At 38.1% G+C, this 20,286-nt stretch overlaps 1 protein-coding gene across 4 annotated transcripts in view; it reads left to right on the top strand.

Moving 5' to 3' along the window:
• The first annotated feature begins 3,640 nt into the window (after nt 1–3,640).
• USF3 (upstream transcription factor family member 3) overlaps nt 3,641–20,286 on the top strand; it is a 34,669-nt gene continuing 18,023 nt past the window's right edge. The window contains exon 1 of one of the 4 annotated variants that reach the window (XM_034411104.2): nt 3,641–3,765. In XM_034411104.2, coding sequence (XP_034266995.2) covers nt 3,655–3,765 — 111 coding nt within the window. In that variant the 5' untranslated portion in view covers nt 3,641–3,654. Of the gene's footprint in view, nt 3,951–19,657; nt 19,937–20,286 lie in introns of those variants that run through there. The other 3 variants (XM_060690262.2, XM_034411107.2, XM_034411105.3) reach the window with 3 other exon arrangements.

The raw sequence follows: 20,286 nt of genomic DNA, 5'->3' as shown, positions 1-20,286 counted from the left end.
GGTCCTTCTGTGGGAAAGAACCCTCTAAGCATTGACACAGCTGAAAGAGCCAGCTGTGGTTTATCCCAGTCTGTTCCATTTGGGTGCGCTCTCCATCTGAATCAATAATTCCAGCCTTGGAATTGAGTGTAGGAACAAAGTTTAATGTGTTTTTGAATTTTCTTTAAACTTAAGCATTGCCCTTATAATTTCTTAGCCCCTGCAAACATTTGTAGAGTGTTAATTTTAGACACTAAATATTTTTTAACATTTAAAAATCCAAGCTCAAGTCAAAGTATTCAGGTGTTTTTCCTGCTTTCCCAGCTATCCCTGTAGTGTTTCAATAAGATGTAGTGATGAATCTGATTGTATGTTATGTGCTTTAAAACTGTTCCTCCATCAGACACATATGAGTGGCAATCAGCAAACATGACAGAGAAGAACACTAATGCCTGTCATTCAAAATCACTATCAGCAGATCCTTGAACCTTACCACAATTGCCAAGGCCAGATATATAAAAAGAAATTACAAGTGCCACTGTGCAATTATCACCTGCCAGCATTCATGATAAAATAGGAAGAATGGAGAGTATGGTTTATAAATGTTCCAGCTCTGTTATTCAGGACCAACTTGTGTACAATTTAAAAAGAATGTCAGCATTTACATAATTCAATAAGAAGCATTACTTGAGGATACTATAATATGTCTTTCCTGGAAATAGTCAACAAAAACTGCATTCCAACTATGGAAGTGTATTTTTCCCCAAGAAAATCAACCTTAATCTATGGGTGCTTCAGAATGTCCGTTTTTGCGATATACAATAAATTTCTGATTCGGAGAAAGAAAAGTAACTCTTAACAAGTGCCACATTACTGTTACTAGGAAAAGTTGAGCATTTCAGAAGATGGAATACCTTGGTGAAAGAAGTTTGCAAAATATAGATGAATTGCATTGTCCATCGTTTTTAGGTAATGCCTTTATACATAGGAACACGTTTATTTTGAACATTAGAAACAAACTTTCCCCTAATGTTTGTTTTTAAATTTTATTACACATTGGGAAGCATGAATTAAAATGTGCAAAATATCATTTTCCTCTCTACCTCCTGATTCTCTAATGCACTCTTCATTTTGAAGGCAGAGGCCCCCAACCTTTTCGGCATCAGGGTTTGATTCCGTGGAGAGGTTTTTTCTGTGGACCAGAGGGGGCGTGGTTTTGCATGCTGCCTACATCCTGCAGATAAGGCTTCGCTTGTTTGCATGGCCCGGTTTCTGGCATGCGTGGCCTGATGCTGGTCCATAGACGGGGTTAGAGACCTCTAGTTTAAGGTAATCAGTCCAGCACATCATTTGGTAATGAACAAAATAGAAAAGCTGGCTGCTTTAGCCCAACTTTCCCTAAGGGTTGTTGGAAGATTATTTTGTGGGAAGGCTGCTTGTTTTTCTAGGTAGGCTTGAAGAAAACTGAGAAATGGGTACTTAAAATTTTGAAGCTGGCAGCAGCACAAGAAACTAAGATTTCTCTTTGGCCCAAGAAACAGTACTAAAAATCCTAAACAAGGTTAATAAATAAACATTCCAAATTTTCTAAATGAATAAAAGAACCTGTTCTCTCTATTTCATCAGACACTTGCATTTCAAAGGACAGAACAATTTCTTTTCAAAGGTTTTGTGCAGGCTATTTGCTCCCCCCCCAACTTTCCTCCTTTCAAATAAAAGTATAGATGAGGCCTCTATTATATAAATTCCCAGAGTCTCTGGGCTTTGTTATGGATTTCACAATAACTTTTATTCTGAAGCACTAACCTTAACCTTTGAGGGAAAATTGTATAAAAACACTACATTTCTGCAAATGTGCATTCAACTCAAGCTTTTCTACACTCAATGTGGCTCTTGAGAAAAGTCTCCCCACTGAGGGAAGCCACAACTCTCAGATTATTTTCTGATTTATTTTTATTTTATTTTTCAGCTGAATGGCTATGGATCAAATACCTGCTTTTTCTTCAGCTTAAATAAACTTGCATGTTACTCTTTTCTGTAGAGAGTAACATTTGGAATCAGAGTGAAATGATAATGCTTTCAACTTCTACTATTATTTAAACATTACAGAAAGACAAAACTGGGAAAATAATCAGGAAGACAGATCTGCGTTTGATAAAATTCCTATTTTAAATCAGATATTTAAATAGTAACTTCTTTTTAATTAAAAAATAAATTGCATTTCAATTAGCTGAAAATATTTTTTAAAAACATTTCTCAAATTTAATCTGTACTAATTTCTAATTTCAGGGCTAACTATTCCTAGATGTCTGCACAGTTTTAGTTTGCCCCATAATAAAATTATGATGATAGTTTATGTCAATGCCTATGTTTTCAAAGTAGATGATGTAGATTGATGTATACTTTGTACTGATTTTAATTTCTATAAATACATAATGGAAAATCACTACCTTGACAGGATTCTGAATTTTCCTTGGGATTATGGCTGTGACATCCATCATAATGAGCTGTGACTGTCTTAACCAAACTCCATTGAAAAAGCTAATTCCCAGCTGTAAATGGAATGTGCAAATATTCAAACTTAAAAGATGGGCAGCTTGTTTCATATTCTTTTTTAGCAAACAACAGTAAGTTGTCATATATATCCTTTTAAAAGGATATCCTTAATCATGTAAATCCTCATATTTAGCAAGTAGTATCACAATTCAAACATGCTCTGGACTGAGAGTTTACATACCACAAATCACAAAGCTGTTGTTGCAAATCTCAACAGCTAAATTCCTAGCAAACAGATCACATTTAGCAGGACTTCAATGATGGAAGAATAATGAAAACTCACAGTGGGAAATGGATTGTGAAAATATCAGAATTTGCAGAAATGATGAAACTGGCCTGTTTAGTCAGAGAACAAACAACAAAAACCTTTTTGAAAGATCAAAAACCTTATATGGACATTTTCTGAGAAGAAATAACATGAATTATGGATTTAAATATTAAGAAAAATGCAGATTAAATGAGGGAGGTGAAGGGTTAAAATAAAACCTATTTAAGGGGGAACGGCCAATAAAATTGTAATTTGTGTTGAAAAGGTCGGAATTCATTTATATATTAATTTTTTCTTCCACTTTTTTATTTTCCTTTTTAATTTGTCTTTATGAAAATTCTTAAATAAAATGTATGGACTCCAATTCCCAGAATTCTTTGCTTACTGGGGAATTCTGGGAATCGAAGTTCACTCATCTTAACATTGCTGAGGTTGAGAAACACCGTCGGTATGAATCAAGTCAAATATCTGCTACGGACTTGTGCTTAGACACGGAGACAGAAAAAAATTGGCAAAGAAAACGAATCTGAACTGACTTCAAGGGCTATTTACAAATACGCTTCCTCTCCCTCGCCTTTCGCCTTTCAGAAACTCTCTCAGCTCCTCGCCGCTCCGCATCTCACCGCGACCTGCCTCCGAGGCAGTTCCGATTTCTCCTCAATCTAACCCATTGAACGTCAATCTCAAACCGTGGGGTGCTCATTGGCTGGCGCTTCGGCCAATGAAGCGCTCTTGGGCCGGCCCCGCCTTTCTCCAAGCTCGGTGGCCTTGTTCTGGATCGCTGATTGACAGAAGTGGGAGGGGAATCGGTCGCGCATTGGCTGTTCAGGGAGGGATGGGTGGGATTTTGTATGAGTGCACACAGGGATACGGGAGTGGGGGAGGGAGCGGAGAGGCCTCCCCGGAGGAGGATGGTCCCCTCGGTGGGGCTGCAGCTGCTGAGCCCGCCCTGTACTCCGTCGGTGAGTCCCTCTGCCCAGGGTCGCAGCAAGAGGACCGGGTGGCTGCACGAGAGGGAGGCCCTCCAGCAGCGTGGGCCTGGGGGTGGGGTGGAGGTCTGGCCCCTCTTCGTAGCCCCAAACTACAGTGGCTCCGCACCCGAAATATCCCGGGTTCAACTTCAGAGCTCCGCGTGAAGCCTCTCTAGGTTGGTACCAGCAGGGCTTTCCCCTTCAATCTCCTTTTCCGAGGCTTCCGCAGCCCTGCTTCTTAGAGCAAAAGACGTTGCCATCTTCCCTCTCCCCGGAGCCCTGGTCTGTCCTTTCAACTATGCAAGACCCCTTGAAAACCTCGGGAGCTCTCCGGAGGCCCGTAGGAAATAAAGGGAGTTGAGTTAGGTCTGCTATTGACATGATGATGGAGTTCCGCAGAAGGCAAGCGCAGGCTACACCAAAAATGAGGAGTGGATCCTTGAAGGAAGGGAATTAATGGTATCCGTAGGAAAGGTTAGGATTGCTTCTTCGGACTTCAAACACGTTCAGGTCCGGAAATGGAAACGTTTTTGTTACTCTTTATTTACGTGATGTTTATGTAAATCTTGATAAAAATACTGTTTGAGCATTAGATACTTAACCCAGTGAAATGGATAAACAATGAGAAATATTTAGGACAGGCTAGAAGTATATAATCTGAAGGCTCCCAAAACCACCAGGGCAGACCTGGAAATAGAATGAGAACTCCAGGACTCATTGGAAAAATAATGCCTAGGAATAGATTGACCCTGTTATTAGGATGATAGCAAGTGGAATGTTTGGTTGTAGGCCTGAAAATGCACAGTCTTGAAAGCTTTTGAAAACAGTCTTGAGATTTGAAAGCACAATAACCGTATTCATTTTGACTTCTTCCAAGGGACTGGAAGAAATAGCAGAAATGGGATAGGAAAGCTTCTGGAAAATGAATGAATCCTTAGGGATGGACATATCTCTTTTCCCAAGTGCAAGACAGGGCTGGTCTTTTCAATTCTATATTATCTAGCGCTAATCTCTAGTAAATTATATCACTGTGGGTTTACATATTCACTCTCCAAAATTTCCTTACCAATGACTATTCCAAATATCACTTGATATATGCTGCTTTTTAGAAGATTGGGACTTTTATGTTTTGTAAGCTACATTTTGAGATCTTGGTTATAGGATGTGGCAGGCAAAATTTTAAAATAGATATTTTCAAATAGCAAGATTGAGTACAAGTGGACATATAGTTTACCTGTGTCACAGTCAAACGAAGGCATTATGAGAAAATACTATTTTCCTAGAATACTGATTTAGAAGTTAACTGGCAAATAGAAACATACATCTGTAAATTTCCCAAACATCTACTACCATAAGCCATAAACACTCAGAATGAGGAGGTACTGTACTGCACAACGAAGTTTGTAGCCAATCCAATAAGGACAATGTTAGCTGTAAAGCACGACTAGACAAAACATAAAACCAGAAAATAGTAAAACAAGACTTAAATTAGTGTGTAAATTCATGTAATAGCATAAAAGTGGAGTCTGAAATGCAAAAATAAAATATATATTAAAAGGCAACTGGTTAGCAAAAGGGAGCATCATTGTCTTAGTAGACAGTAGAAAAAGCTGATGGTGAGGCAGTAGGAAAATAAAATATTACAAGGCATTGGTTACTGCCCAGTTTGGCAAATGCTCCTCTACCTTAAAAGATTCTATTGCTGGATCCCACTAGCAGATTTTCCCCTTTCAGTCCTCTGAAATCTGCATGAGCCTGTTGACATGAGTTCTTTCATAAAAACCAAGGCAAGAAGAGAGATTGCCCATCCTTTTTAACCTGAGGCTTTTAAATAAGCAGTTGGCAACAAGTAGAACTGAGAGAAAGAAACGTCAACAACCTTCATGTTTTGAAGGAAAAGTCTGATAAGGAAATTGTAGCTATAATAGTATTAGTGCTATTTGGAGCTATTCTTAAAAAGAATTCATGTACTTATTTCAACATCTTAATTGGCTACTGATTTGCTCTACTCCAGAGTTCTCAGCATTCATTATGATCTTTAAAGACCTGTTTGAGAACAAGCCATGGTGGACTCAGGCAGCATACCAATACAATTCTGAGAAGTTTACACAATTTTTCAAGGATAAAATCATGTAGAATAATGCTGGCTTTGTATTGGACAAAGCCAATACAAATTTATCAAATTTACATACCTGGGGTATCTAGTGCACCATCTGAATATATGAGTCAGCTTTATTTTTTCCTATTACAATAGGTTCCTGCCTGGAGTTTTCTAAGTATTCCACTTTGCAAGTGGAACACCTGTCTTTGACAAGAGATCTTTACCTTCTTAATAGAGACAGTGATGAGCTTATTTAAGAATTTGCACACTCGATTATCTTTAACAAATAGTGATTTACGGTTTGTCCAACATTCCTATGTTTCCAAGCTGTTGAGAGAATGGGGAAGTTGTATCTCTGAATTCCTGAGAGAATATGGATAACCTAGATTGTTTCCAGTATGGGTTTAGATCTGGCTTTGTGCAAAGATGGCTTTGACTTCTCTGAAGGATGATCTGTATTAGTTATAGAGATAGCAGGCCCATGATGATACTTATGGAACTTGTTAAAAAATTAGCAGCACATGCAGGTGGGACAAAAGGCAATTGCACTTTATTTAAAAATTCCAGAATTGGGAGAAGCACAACACAGTCTACATCTCTCTTGCCTTGCACTCTTCTCCTAATTACAGCATTTTGATACAAATTCTAATATTTGGCTTATATATTCTCTTGCAGCAATTAAGGATAGTGTCCCACAACAATTGACACTATTTTCTTATACTCAGCTAATAGGTTTTCAGAAGTGTAAATAGGAAGATATTCAAACAATGCAGTACTAGTAAAAGTAAATATTACTGTAATGGAGCTCCTTCACAGAGCAATTCTAATGAGGAAATGCATAAGAGTGGGAGTAAAATTCAGTAGTATTGAGGATACATAATAATGGAAGAGCAGGGAGGAAAGTTAAAGAGGAGAACAATAAGAGAGAAAAAATATGTATAGATATAGGCTTGTCTTTTTCTAAAACCCAAGATGTCCGTGAATAAATGTGGTAGTATAAATAAGACAACAATCAGAGGAAAAAAATAAAAGAAGGAAAGATAAGAGGTATATAGAAATATGAAATGTCTCAATGGTTTTTAATTCTTTGACTATGGCAGTGTTTCTTAAGCCTTTTGCTTTCAGGACCCCTTCCAATTTTAAAAACTTATGGAGGATCCCAAAAGAGCTCTTGTTTTTATGGGTTACATTTATCGATATTTTCTGAACTAAAAATTAAAATTTCTGCATTTGTAGGATATATATTTGTTGAATCATGTAAAAATAAGATTAGCCCCAGTAGTATTAACATAAATATTTTTAGTGAAAAAGCTATTTCAATAAACAAAAATAATGAGAAGAGTGACATTGTTTTAAATTTGTGCAAATATCAAAATCTGGCAAATAATTTTGATTTTGCAAATACTGAGAAGGTCTTGAGAACCTTCATGGGTCCTCGAACCACTCTTTAAGAAACACCATGGCCATTTTGAAGAGAGGGAGCTGGAGATGACAGTGCTGCTTTGCAGCAGATTCACTCCTATGTGCTTGGATATTATAAGAAGATAGTACTGAGATACTTCTGCTGGGTGGAATCCTGCAGAGGAATCTTGTTAGATTCCATTTAACTTTGTATTATTTAAAATCTGTATGAAGCTGATGGGAAAGTTCATGTCATCAGTACATCAATGATACACAGCTAGCGTTCTTGATTGGCAAGTTTAAAATGAACAAATAGGTTTTGGAAAGGGACAGATCACAATTGACCAATACTGACTTTTCTTTTACCTTGCTTCAAAAGATATCAGCAGTATTATAGAATGTTTTAATGTAGCATTTGTTGATTAGGCCACCATCTTTGATTCAGTATACAGTAGGTATCAACATTAACCAATATTGATGCAGATAAAGATTTAGTGTAGTTAGTGTACCCAGTTATATTCTAATACATTTGCCCAAGTGAAAATAACTTCATCTGGATTGCTAATAGTATCAGTGAAATAAATACTACAACAAGGTTACATTCTCATATTCATAATGTGTAATCTTCATATAAATTCAGTAGCGTATTATATATTGGCTTTAGAGTTCTTCCCTCTATTTTTAGGTTCTTGGAATTTTTACTATATGATGAGGATTTTGATTCTTCTTTCCATAATAATAATCGAATAACATAATGTTTTAAAAACTTAGATTATTGTGCTGAGAAATATCTAGAGTAAGGTGACCAGATTTTAACATTGGTAAAGAGGGACACCATTGTGGGCGTGGCTTATTTTGTGGGCGTGGCTTGGATGTCATGTGACTGAGTGGGTGTGGCTAGCTGGTCATGTGACCGGGTGGCCATGGCTATGTGTATAGGGACTACTCAAAGGGCTGAAAAAAGTCATTTCTGACAGGTCCTCACACTTTTGACTGGTCCTCACACTTATGACCATCCTCATATTTATGCCCGTGCAGCATTCTTAACAACCATGTCACTCATTTCACAACAGCTTCTCTTCACCATGGTGATAAGATAGGGCAAAAAACGTAAAATGTGAGGACAGTCGTAAGTTCGAGGACTGGTCAAAAGTGCGAGGACCAGTCAAAAATAACTTTTTCAGCTCTCTGAGTAATCCATATGCATAAAAGGATACAGCAATAGAGAGGGATGAAGGAAGGGAAGGGAAATTAGAGTAGGAGTGAGGGTAAGAGAGGGAGGAAGAGAGGAGGAGAAGGAGAAAGGAAGAGGAAGTAGAGAGGAGAAGAAGAGGGTGGGGGGAAGAGAAAGTAAGAAGGAAAGAAAAGAGAGAGGTGGTAGGTTTGAGGAGAAAGATTGCTGTACAATAAAAAAGATGAAAGGGAAGAAAGCCAACCCCAAACAAATATAAAGATATTAAGATAAAGAATGAATTGTTAAACTTTAAAGAATAAAAGAGAACAAATATGAATAAATAGCAATAATTAGAAACACACATACAAACATACAATGTATTTTCTTTGAACAGAATATTTGGCTGGTTCACAAATTTAAACAGTGTTTAGTCATTTCAATTAAATTTACAATTTCTATATTTCCTTTTTGCCATATTTATTCCTCATCTATTTTTTAAAAAAAACAATATTACCCTTCATCCTCATCTCTAATCTTAATCAAATTCAATTTTTCCCTTCTATTCTATATTATACCCCTTCCCATTGTCATCTATTTTTATATCCATCCTCACATTGGTTAATTATGTAATTATGTAATACAGTTGTTTAATACAAATTCAGCATTTTAATATAAATCAATTAGTTATATAACTATCTTTTTTGTATATTAATCAATATGAACATGAATATTCCAATTATTTCCATGCAATCCAATTTCTTACAAATCAATTGATTATATTTACCAATAATAGTAAACCAAATAATTTCCCCCATATATTCCTCCAAACCACAACTTAACCATTTCTGCTTTCAACACAATATACAATTAATACTATCTCAATTATTACAATTCCCTAGTTAAATAGAGCTTTTTTTCTTTTGTGTTTTAAAATCTTGAACTCTCCTCTTTTGCCCTAAATTTCCCATTGTTTACACCTACCTTTTTTGGTGAGGAAAAAGAAAAGAAATCTGCTGCCTAATTTTCCAAGGTTGGAGAAAACAGCAAAGCCAACAGCCTGTTTTACTTTCAGTTTCGTTTTGAGCTTGGTTTGCACAAGGAGAAAAAAAAATCTGCTCGAGCAATTTAGCAAGCAGCAAGAGCCCTGCGCAAAACAGCTGAGAGCAAATCAGCTGAGAGTGGAGAAGCCGAGCTAATCAACGTGCTAATTAATCTATGCGGAAGCTGTAGGGGGCTGTTTTTTCTATTTTTGCAGGCATGGGTCTACTCATTTGTTTTAACACAGAACAGCTGTAGAGCTGCCCTTTGAAGCCCCGCGGCAAGAGTTTAAACAGTTTTTTTCCCTCTAGCCATCAGCTGGGATTCAGGAGGCAGAATGAAAAATCAGGACTTTTTTAAAACACCGCGGGACGCGGGACAAATTGCTAAAAATCGGGACTGTCCCACCAAAAGCGGGACGTCTGGTCACCTTAATCTAGAGGTTAAGCATATGCATTCCCGCCTGGACTACTGCAATGCTCTCTACATGGGGCTCCCCTTGAGGAGTACCTGGAGGCTCCAACTGGTGCAGAATGCGGCCGCGTGGGGGATTATGGGAGCGAGAGGGCACTCCCATGTGACACCTCTCCTGCGTGAGCTGCATTGGCTTCCAGTGGTCTTCCGGGTGCGCTTCAAGGTGTTGGTTACCACCTTTAAAGCGCTCCATGGCATAGGACCTGGGTATTTGCGGGACCGCCTTCTGCCGCCGATAGCCTCCCACCAACCAGTACGCTCCCACAGAGAGGGACTCCTCAGGGTGCCGTCAGCCAGGCAATGTCGGCTGGCGACCCCCAGGGGGAGGGCCTTCTCTGTGGCAGCTCCTGCCCTCTGGAACGATTTGCCCCCGGAGATAAGAAGGATATCGGATCTCCGGGTCTTTCGCTGTGCCCTGAAAACTTTTCTTTTCCATCAAGCAGGGCTAGCATGAAACACCCCCCCTTTTTTTTTTTTTTAGTTTTTTAGCTTTTTAGCTTTTAATCTGTCAATGGGTTTTAATTCGAATTGTTTTAAATTTGGGCCAAAGTACGTAATTCTTTTAATAATTTTAAATTTTGTATTGGTATGTGTTTTAGTTCTGGCTGTTCACCGCCCTGAGTCCACTAGGAGAAGGGCGGTATACAAATTGAATAAAATAAATAAATAAATAAATATAAAATTCAAAGTTATGGTTTTGGGAAAATGACCTAATATTTCAATAGTCTATTGGAGAAGCCACCATAAAAAAGGTTAAACCACTTAAATATTTAGAGTAATACTCAATAAAATTCTTTGTAAAGTGTATGTAGACTATAGTAAAATGTAAAATGTTAACAATTAAAATAATTGGGACTATCATGACTTTTCTTGTCCTACAAAAGGAGAGCAATTGCTGACACCAAGCATTAAAATTGTTCTCCCACAAATGATTTAAGCAAAAAGGAGGAATGCCTATTGCATAAGATCTTTGGAAAACACACATATTCAGTACTGTAAAAGGTTATTGAGGCTTTCCATATGTGCTTCTGTTCATCTTCTACAAATAGAATTAGGTTATCCTTGGTTAAAGTTCAGATTGATAAGGTACCATTCAGTTTTTGCAAACATCTCTCTCCAAAAGAGTCTAAATTCTTGGTTAAACAGTTAATGTGATAATCCAATGCCTTATATGGATTATTGGATAAGTATCTACTCTCAATATCAATTATTCCATTTGGAATCTAAAGATTTGCAAGAAGTTGGAGCTTGTAGCTAGTCCTGAATGCTATATTGTAGGTGTTACAATGCTGTCATATTAAAACAGTATTTTTTTACTGGTTGCTTTTCAGCCTAGATGCAAGGATGCTCATATTATTTATTTATTTTATTTATTGATTCGATTTATATGCCGCCCTTCTCCGGAGACTCAGGGCGGCTTACAATGTGTTAAGCAATAGCCTTCATACTTTTGTATATACCTGCTTAGTAGGGCTTTCGCCCCCCCCCCCCAAAGCGGTGTTCTTTTTTATACAAAGTCCCACAAACCAGGTCCTCATTTTACCTACCTCGAAAGGATAGTCAAGGCTGAGTCAACCTTGAGCCTGGTGAGTGTGAGTTTTCCGCGGGCCGCCCATGAGGTCAATATTGAGGAAAGACTCGGACACGAGTTTTCTCGGGATGAGACGACCCAGATCTGACTCCGGGAGCCTCTTTTATTGTACACAAACAAAGGCAGGAGGGGTTTGTTAGCATAAGCCAATAATATATTACAGCATGTCTCATGTAATGCATACGTAAGTACAAGTAATACATGGAAGCAATGCCCAAATTTGGGAAGATCTACAATTCTAGCTGCTAGTGAATTGTTGCAGCCCTTATCTATGAGTTGTTGCAACCTTTATCTAGTTTTTCGCATACGCGGTACAGCATGATTCTCTCATGCCTGCACGTAGCTCCTGAGCATGTTACAACATCTCCTACTTTTTGTTTTAATTTTTTGCAACAGGGTTAGCTGTGTTGTTATTATTATGTTCTCTTTATGTTTGGCAAATATGTTTGTCATCATAGCAAACAAAGCAGGAATACATTGGATACTACAACATACAGAAATAAGCAAAGCAATGATCATGAGTACAGTAGACAATATGTTCTTCAGCCATCTGGTTTCTGCAAATGTTTGTAGCTCACCCATCCTTTTATTACGGTGAACAAATTTAGTGGAAAAGTGGCCAGGAGATGTCAAGCGAGGTAGGCCATCAAGTTTCTGAGTTGTATTCCAGTTATACATTTCCACAAATCGCTCGCACAAATTGTAAATCCATCCGGATCCAGGCACCCAAGAAAACCACATGTCAGGAGTTTGTAACCTCTGAGTTATTCTGGAAGCCCTATCCTGTAAGTCCCGAGCACCTTCTCTGACCACACCTTATTGTTCCTCCAGTTCCAGAAGGGCTTTGGTTTCACTTTTCAGGACGTCCTTCCTATTGGAGGGAATAAAACCTTTGCACATTTGCAGAAGGGAGGGGAGACATTGGATACAGCAACAAAGCAAAACAAGCAGTACAATTATAGATACAATAGTTGGCATAATTGATTTCAACCAAGAACCAGCCGGGAGCCATGACCAAAGAGCAGCCCGGATGTCAATGGCGCCAGATCCATTGGATGATAAGGGATTGTTTTTGATCAAGTTTTCCATATGTTCTATGGTGTGAGTGATGTTATAGTTCATTGCCACCCGAGATTGGGCAAGATGCCTCTGGATATCTGAGTTTTTAATGAGCCACCCAGTGTCAGTGGTGGGTGTGGTTTGGGAAATAGGAGTAGTGGAGTTTGTCTGATTAGCAGCTATTTGAATGTCTTTTATTACTGTCCCATCATAATTGAATGTAGAGGCTGCTGACATGAAGGATCATGAGATGTAGGGGAATAGATGCAAGATCGTGACTTAATTCCAGAATCCGTGATATATAGTCTTTATGCAATTGTTGCAGAGGCCCATTGTTCTTATTTACTCCCCCTTCAGCTGGAAATGTCAATATGGGAACCTTAGGTGGTGGAGTAGACTTAGGTAGAAAGTAAGGACCTTGTGCATAGACAATGCGTTTGTGGCGGAAGCGTACTTGACTTGAAGTGTATGTATGTGGGGATTTGATGTTCCTTACATGTCACTTGAGAGTCCCAAAGCTAACAATGTCCAAGGCCATAAACAAATCATAGTCACTTATACGTGTGAAACAAAATTACTAGCAAAATTAGAAAAACAATTACCCACAAAACTCACTCCTAAACTTCTACTAACATTAGTATGTGTAAGAAAGTGCTATAGTAAGGCTAATAAAATGTATATGTACAATGTGAAGGTAGTTTCCTCCTGAAGAATCTTCTGCTGTGTGTTGAGAGTCTGTTGCCAGTAGGACTCAGCAAGGTGTTTTCTTCTTAAATCTCAGCACGAGAGGTTTCTCCTTCTTTTTGTTGTAAATGAAATAGTTTTACGTGTCTTCTGGGGATCCAAATGATGCGATCATTGTCCTGGACAGCAGCGTATCCACGGCCCCAGGTAATAAGGTCAGCGGGCCCTTTCCAGGCAGGATCAGGTAGTTGGTGGAAATAGACCATCGGTTTTAGGGTAGCTGATGGAGAAGCAGAAAAATGACGGGTCGCAGCCGATGTGGGAGGCTGTCCAGTCAGGTTAAGAAAGTTCAAAGTATATAAGCAAAGATTGAGTTTGTTTTGCATGGCTGGGAGGCCGAGGCATTTTTCCTCTTTCAATTTATAAGGCAAATTTATGTGTGATGGACCACTTGTTACAAAAGTCTGCAAAGGCAGTACTGGTGTACGCAGGTCCATTGTCAGTTTTAAGTTCAATTGAGCATCCCATCGATGCAGAAGTCCGAATACAATGATTTATTACATGTTTGGTTGCTTCTCCCCTTTTTGGGAATGCCATCCTTTAGGGTTTACACCCATAGGGATAGAATGAGCTTGTTGACTACAGGTAGGACATTGTTGTATGATGGCAGTTGCTTCGGCTGCCGTGAGACCAAATTGCTTCACTAATGCTTTTTTATTTTGATAGAAATCTCTGTCTCCGCCACCCACAATATCTATAACCTTCCAATAAACAAATCTCCTTATAACACTATACATTCAAATCCTGTCTCCCACTGCCATTCTGACTTCCAAGCCAGCCCAAGTCTGTGCAAACCAACTTTCTCTTCCCATCTATAAACAATTCAACCCCTTCTCAGCACCAATATCTGATACTTCCAAAAGTCAACTTTCTGTTTTCCTTCACTAACTCTCTCTTCCCTCCCCACTTCTGGGTTAAAACCCTCAAAGCCATTCCCTGTAACACTGGGTTCTTTGCATGCCCGTCTTCATACAAAATAGCACAATTATCTATTCACAGCCCACAATATCCAGTCAATCCTAAAAATTTCCTCAACTCTTCAGGTGTTATCTTCTTTCATTAATTAAATGTCTTAAGTATTTTATCTCTCTGTCTACATATTGTAATCTCTAACTTATCTCTGTGACAATTCCTAAAATGGCAGCAAGTTATGCTGCTGACAGACAGACAAACAAACAAACAAACAACAAGCAAACATACAAATGAACAAACGTGCCATCTGTTAAGTATGCAGAATGCACGCAGACATAAAAACATAAAGGAGTAAGAAAAACAGCTTCAAAAATAAAACAAACAATCTAAATGAGGTATTTTGAGTCAATACTCTGAAACTGCAAAAGCAGGTATCAGATATCACCCTTTACCCCGCCTTTCTCAGGCTGGTTCTCTGAGAGAAAAAAAAATGGTGAAGAGAAAAAAAAAAACCTGTAGCCCCCCTTTTTGTGCCTCTCACCTCCCAGGGAAAAAAGGAGGAGGTGAGAGAAAGGAAAAAACTTTTTAAAACGGACAAGCCTCCCTCCTCCTGGGAGGACAGGAAGAGAAAGGGAAAAAAAATGTTTATACACAAAATTACATTTCATGCAATCCAATAAATGTCTACATACACACCCATTCACATCTGTACTGCAATCAGACCTTTTGTATAATACGTTCTCCATGCAAATCAGTCATTCAAATTATTTCAATGAACTAGCTTATTCCCAAAACAGTGGAAAAAATTTCAGGCAGCAGTTTTAATCACAAAAGGTGATATTGGGCCCATAACCATTGCCTGTTTTTCCAAAGCCTTAAGTTCAAGCCCAGTCAATTTGCTGGCGAGCCAAGCATATCATAATTAAAATTATTTCAACCACATACTATTCCACACACTATCATTATAGACGCACATCAACAAAATATTTTTAACAGAAATCACTTCAAGTTGATTAGTTCAAATACTGAGAGTCAGAGATCAGATTAAAAGGTTGTTAAGAAAAAGTGTGGAAAGCTGAGATAGCTGCATAAGTGAAAGTCAGATTTTGAGATAGAAAGAATAATATTTATTAAATCAGTTCCATTTCTTCGACAGTCTGGAGTACGCCCCAAGGTTATAATTTCAGCAATAGCTCGGATAAAGGGTAAAATGTTTTTAGATGGTAATGAGACAAATAAAGCCATTCAATACAATATACTTTTTGCTGTTCTAAAGCAGCCAATACTCCTGTGGGTAGCTTACTAGTAGGAAATATTAACAAACTGACAATTTCTATGAGGGATCCAATCTACAAACTGAATACTCAAGATGTTAATTATTTTCTCAACTGTAGCAAACAACTAGAGATGGAACTATAATTAAATCTCCTGGCTTTTTTCCTTTAGTCAATAACTCAAATAATGGGCTAAGTAAATGCATAGGTAAAGAGAAATATGAGCGGACCCAATTAATAGTACACAGTAATTGTTGCAAATTTACTAAGGAAATAACTTTTGGTAACTTTAAACAAGGGAAAGCCAGAACAGAAAGAAATTGCACATACAGATAAGGAGTGTACAGCTGTATTTTTTCTGGGGCAATGTGCAATTCATTTACAAATAAATCATTTTGTATTTCAAAAAGCCAATTAGGTTGTTTTCTTGAGGTTTGCTGCCTGGTGATAAAGCAGTGCTAACAAATTGGTTTTATACAATGTTTCTATATCCTGACACACTTGAACCATATCTGCCAAATCAAGATCTTTTCCCAGCCCAACAATTGCTTTTCGGCATTCAGAAGTGGCGTTCTTTGTAGCTTTTTTCCTTATGTTAGAGAAGGCTTGTTGACGCTTGCCAAAAACAGGCATTTTTCTGAAGGTTTGATAAGCACATTCAGAAGAAACTTGCAAAGTTGCAGCCGGTAGGAATTTCTTCTATATTCCACCCCCCTTTTTTTTGTCTAACTGTTTCTTTGAATTCTGCTTAGTGGGGGTGTTACCAGCTCCTTCAGAAGGAACTTATGATTCAATTAAAGATGGTTTTGAGGTGACAATTTTAACAATTTTTAACAATTTTAATCAGGTGGAGGACTTGTAATTAATTGTTGCTCTTCCAAGGCATCAGAGCTATATTTTCTATTCCTTGATGACATTAATCTAAAAAGGAACCATTATCAGTGTCCTGAAGGCCTTTTTTTTTTTTCATGCATCATTAAACACTCTATAGCCAATCTCCAGAGTGCCAGAATTTTTCCAGGGCTTGGGGAGGTTCGTGGAAGCATGTTCATATCTGCTTCCACACTTTCACTTTTAAAGAGCCCTTTTCCGGATAAGCCGGATAATGTTGCCAAATGTATTTTAGTACACTGATTAGATGTTTTTTCGGGGGAATGGGAAGCAGCTTACCCGCCGCCTGGAATTACACTAGATAATTTGCAGATATCTCGAAGTTCATTGAGATGAACTGCCTGTTCCTTCGAGAAGCCCGATCCCATACTCACGATGTGGGAGGGTGCTCCGTTCACCGACGGCCGTCCCTGGATGCGAGGCTATTCCCAGCCGGGGGTGAGATGGGTGGGCGACACGGATATCACGTCGGGGTCACCAGATGTGAGTTTTCCGCGGGCCGCCCATGAGGTCAATATTGAGGAAAGACTCGGACACGAGTTTTCTCGGGATGAGATGACCCAGATCTGACTCCGGGAGCCTCTTTTATTGTACACAAACAAAGGCAGGAGGGGTTTGTTAGCATAAGCCAATAATATATTACAGCATGTCTCATGTAATGCATACGTAAGTACAAGTAATACATGGAAGCAATGCCCAAATTTGGGAAGATCTACAATTCTAGCTGCTAGTGAATTGTTGCAGCCCTTATCTATGAGTTGTTGCAACCTTTATCTAGTTTTTCGCATACGCGGTACAGCATGATTCTCTCATGCCTGCACGTAGCTCCTGAGCATGTTACAACAGGTGAGATTTGAACTTGCAGTAATTGCAGGCAGCTGGTGCTATTTAACAGCACTCTAGTCTGCTGCGCCATCAAGGCTCTTAGTGTATATTAGTGTACAAAGCATTATATGACAGCCTAAAATTATTTGCAGGATCACCTATTCTTTTGGGTTCTTAGGCACAGTTTATGGTTGAAACCGAAGATTAGTTTAATGTCATAAAAATTATTGTCCATAACAATGTCTAATCATTTTGTTTTTTGATTACTGTTTCAGAGAAGATTTGAGATATACTGTTGGCCCCACTAGATAAATCAGACTAAGAGTCAACTTGACAGGATAGCTAAAACTACTTTTATTGAGATTTGGTATAAAACAGAATCTTACAAGTCTGTGTTGTTTTTTCCTTTTATAGTTCAGTGACTTCAGGAGTCATCTGTCTGAACCATTTCCAAATGTTATCTGGACATTCTAGACTTTAAAAATGCTTTAGCCCCTTTTGTCTAAGGGCTGTATATCTCTGTGAAGGTAATCTTCAGTATATAGAATATTTTTTTCAGCATTTTACAGTGTTTCAGTGTTTACTTTTTCTATTGCTGTTAAATGTCTGACTGAGCAGTAAATAAAGTAAATAATAAGAATAGACCTTGTAGATGCCTTTATCATGTTCTATAAGGGAGATCAGTTAGCACTTCGGGAAAAGATTACCTGGTCCTGAGAAGGAGGAAAGATTAAGAAAGAAACATGTTGTTTCGTATATGATGGAGACTGTTGGAAGAACTGAAAGACCAGGTTAAGGACAGATTGCCATGGAGAAAATATGTCTGCATGGTTGCTAAGGGTTGACAACAACTTAATCGCATCAATCAAAATCATAAGATGGAGCAGAAATAATTGCTCTAAACTGGACATTTCTAGATAACCTATCATTAAATAATCTGCAATTATTTTTTCTCTTATGAAAAAAGTTATAAAATTGAATACTGACTTTTTAGAGAAATGAGTCCAGAGCTGATAAAACATATCAGCTCTGGAAAGATTACACAAATGCTAATAATAACTGTTTTATTGATAAATTGAGTGTTATGTGTAACCTGTGATTGAACATTGACTATATTATTCTGGGCTGTTCTATTGTATTCTTCTTTCTTCGTATCTTACAGAATATTAAAAATGAAAAATATAATGAAAAAATTATATGAGAAAGAGAGCAGTATGCCCTATGATATCCCACATCGGTGAAATTACACCCTTAAACACTGTTCCTCCTTGATTATATATTAGAACCATCCACTCGAGAAAAAAGCCATTGAAGAACAATACTTCCAACCTCTAACTCCTGCTGACAGTCCAATATGATGCTATGATCAAGAGAACTTTAAAAGGACTAGGAAGGATATAGTGTGCCCCAACAAGGTTTAGATGGTCATCCACCATTGTGACTAATGCCATTTCCATCCCATGGAATCTAGATAATCCGTATCTTTTATCACTATCATTCTTTGAAGCTGTTACTCCCCTCCCCTCAGCAAGGAAGTTTGGCTATATTCAAAAAGAGCTTTTTCAAGAGATAGTACACAAATGACTCGTAAAAGAAGTGGCATTACAAACAAGCATTGTCAATTCCCCATATCCAGTAAATTCCTTCCTGCCTAGTTCCTTCCTGGATCACGTTGCATTTGGCAAACTCATCTTATAGCGAATCCTATCCACTGTCTTGAGCATAATGAGCTGAAAAGTATCCTTGATTCATAGCACAAGATCCAGTCTCAACACCATGTTGGATTCTCTCCAACTGGCATATAGCTCTAGGACTTTCTCCACCAAGAAACCTGCAAAATTATACAGAGAACCTGCAGATACTTTATCCTCTGAGCAAGGTGGACATGTAAATATCTCGAGATGTAAAAAGGACAGAGAAGAACAGACACTACCCAATAAAAATCTCTCTCTTGGGAGCTTCCCTAAAAGAGCAGTGAGTTCAATAAGAAGCTCCCCCCCCCCCGACTGTCACTCAGTGAATATACTTCAAAAGTTCTTGTTCAGTCTGGTAGCCCTGTTTCTTCAGCATGTCATGCATGAACCTTAGTTGCAGTCAAGCCTCACCTTTGCCACAATGCCAATTTTCTGCCATTATTCTTCCCAGTGGTAGCAGAAGCAGCACTCTTTTGTCCTCTAATGAAAAGTTCCTCTTTTACAAATTATGAGCCTGGAGTAACATATGACAACAAGCCACAGATTAATTACCTAACAGCTAACTAAAATACCATCTTAAAAAAAGTCATTTTGACTTCATATTTCCAAGAGATGGTGAAATGATAACTGCAGTTCTCTCTTTAAAAAAATGCTCTTTGACTTTGTCTTAGATTCCGTTTAACTGTCACTCTTGTTTTCAGTAGTAAGTTTCTCTCCCCACCCCGCCTTATTATTATTATTTTCCTTTCATTTGGTCCTTTTGTTGTTTCCTTGTGCGCTGCTGGCACTACTGTATATTCTTTTCCTTCTACTTGCTTCTCTCTCAGGATATTTTCACAAGGGATTGTTTCTGCTCCTCAGTCCCTCTTGTATGGCTTTGGAAAAAAAATCAAAGATGAAAAAAGCATCCTGAAAGGTCCCAGGAAGGGGCAAGGCAGAACCCACCATGACAGCTATTTGATGAATGCATGCATAAAAATAAAGGTATCAGCTTAATTATGCGTGAATAGGCTAAAATATATGTCCTAAAATAGGAATTATTTCAGCTACATTGTTTTAGATGTATATGAAAGTAAGAATGTATAGGTTGGTAATAGTTATATGTTAAGCTCCAATGAATGGTGGTAATGAAAAAAGTAGATTTGGATTTTGAGAAAAAGTGTTCAGGATTCCCGAAGAATACAGTTCTGTGCATATATTTATGCTTTAAACATAAATCTAATTCATGTGTACATGTACATGGAGCAAATGAAAAAATCTGAAAGTGTGACTGATTTGATCATTTCTGATAAAAGATTAAGAGATTGAGTTTTTTTTTCTTAGAGCTTCAAAGA

This window comes from Pantherophis guttatus, chromosome 2 (genome assembly GCF_059756535.1).
Source record: "Pantherophis guttatus breed Tessera chromosome 2, ASM5975653v1, whole genome shotgun sequence".
NCBI lineage: Eukaryota > Metazoa > Chordata > Lepidosauria > Squamata > Colubridae > Pantherophis > Pantherophis guttatus.
This window is presented reverse-complemented; position numbering and strand designations above follow the sequence as displayed.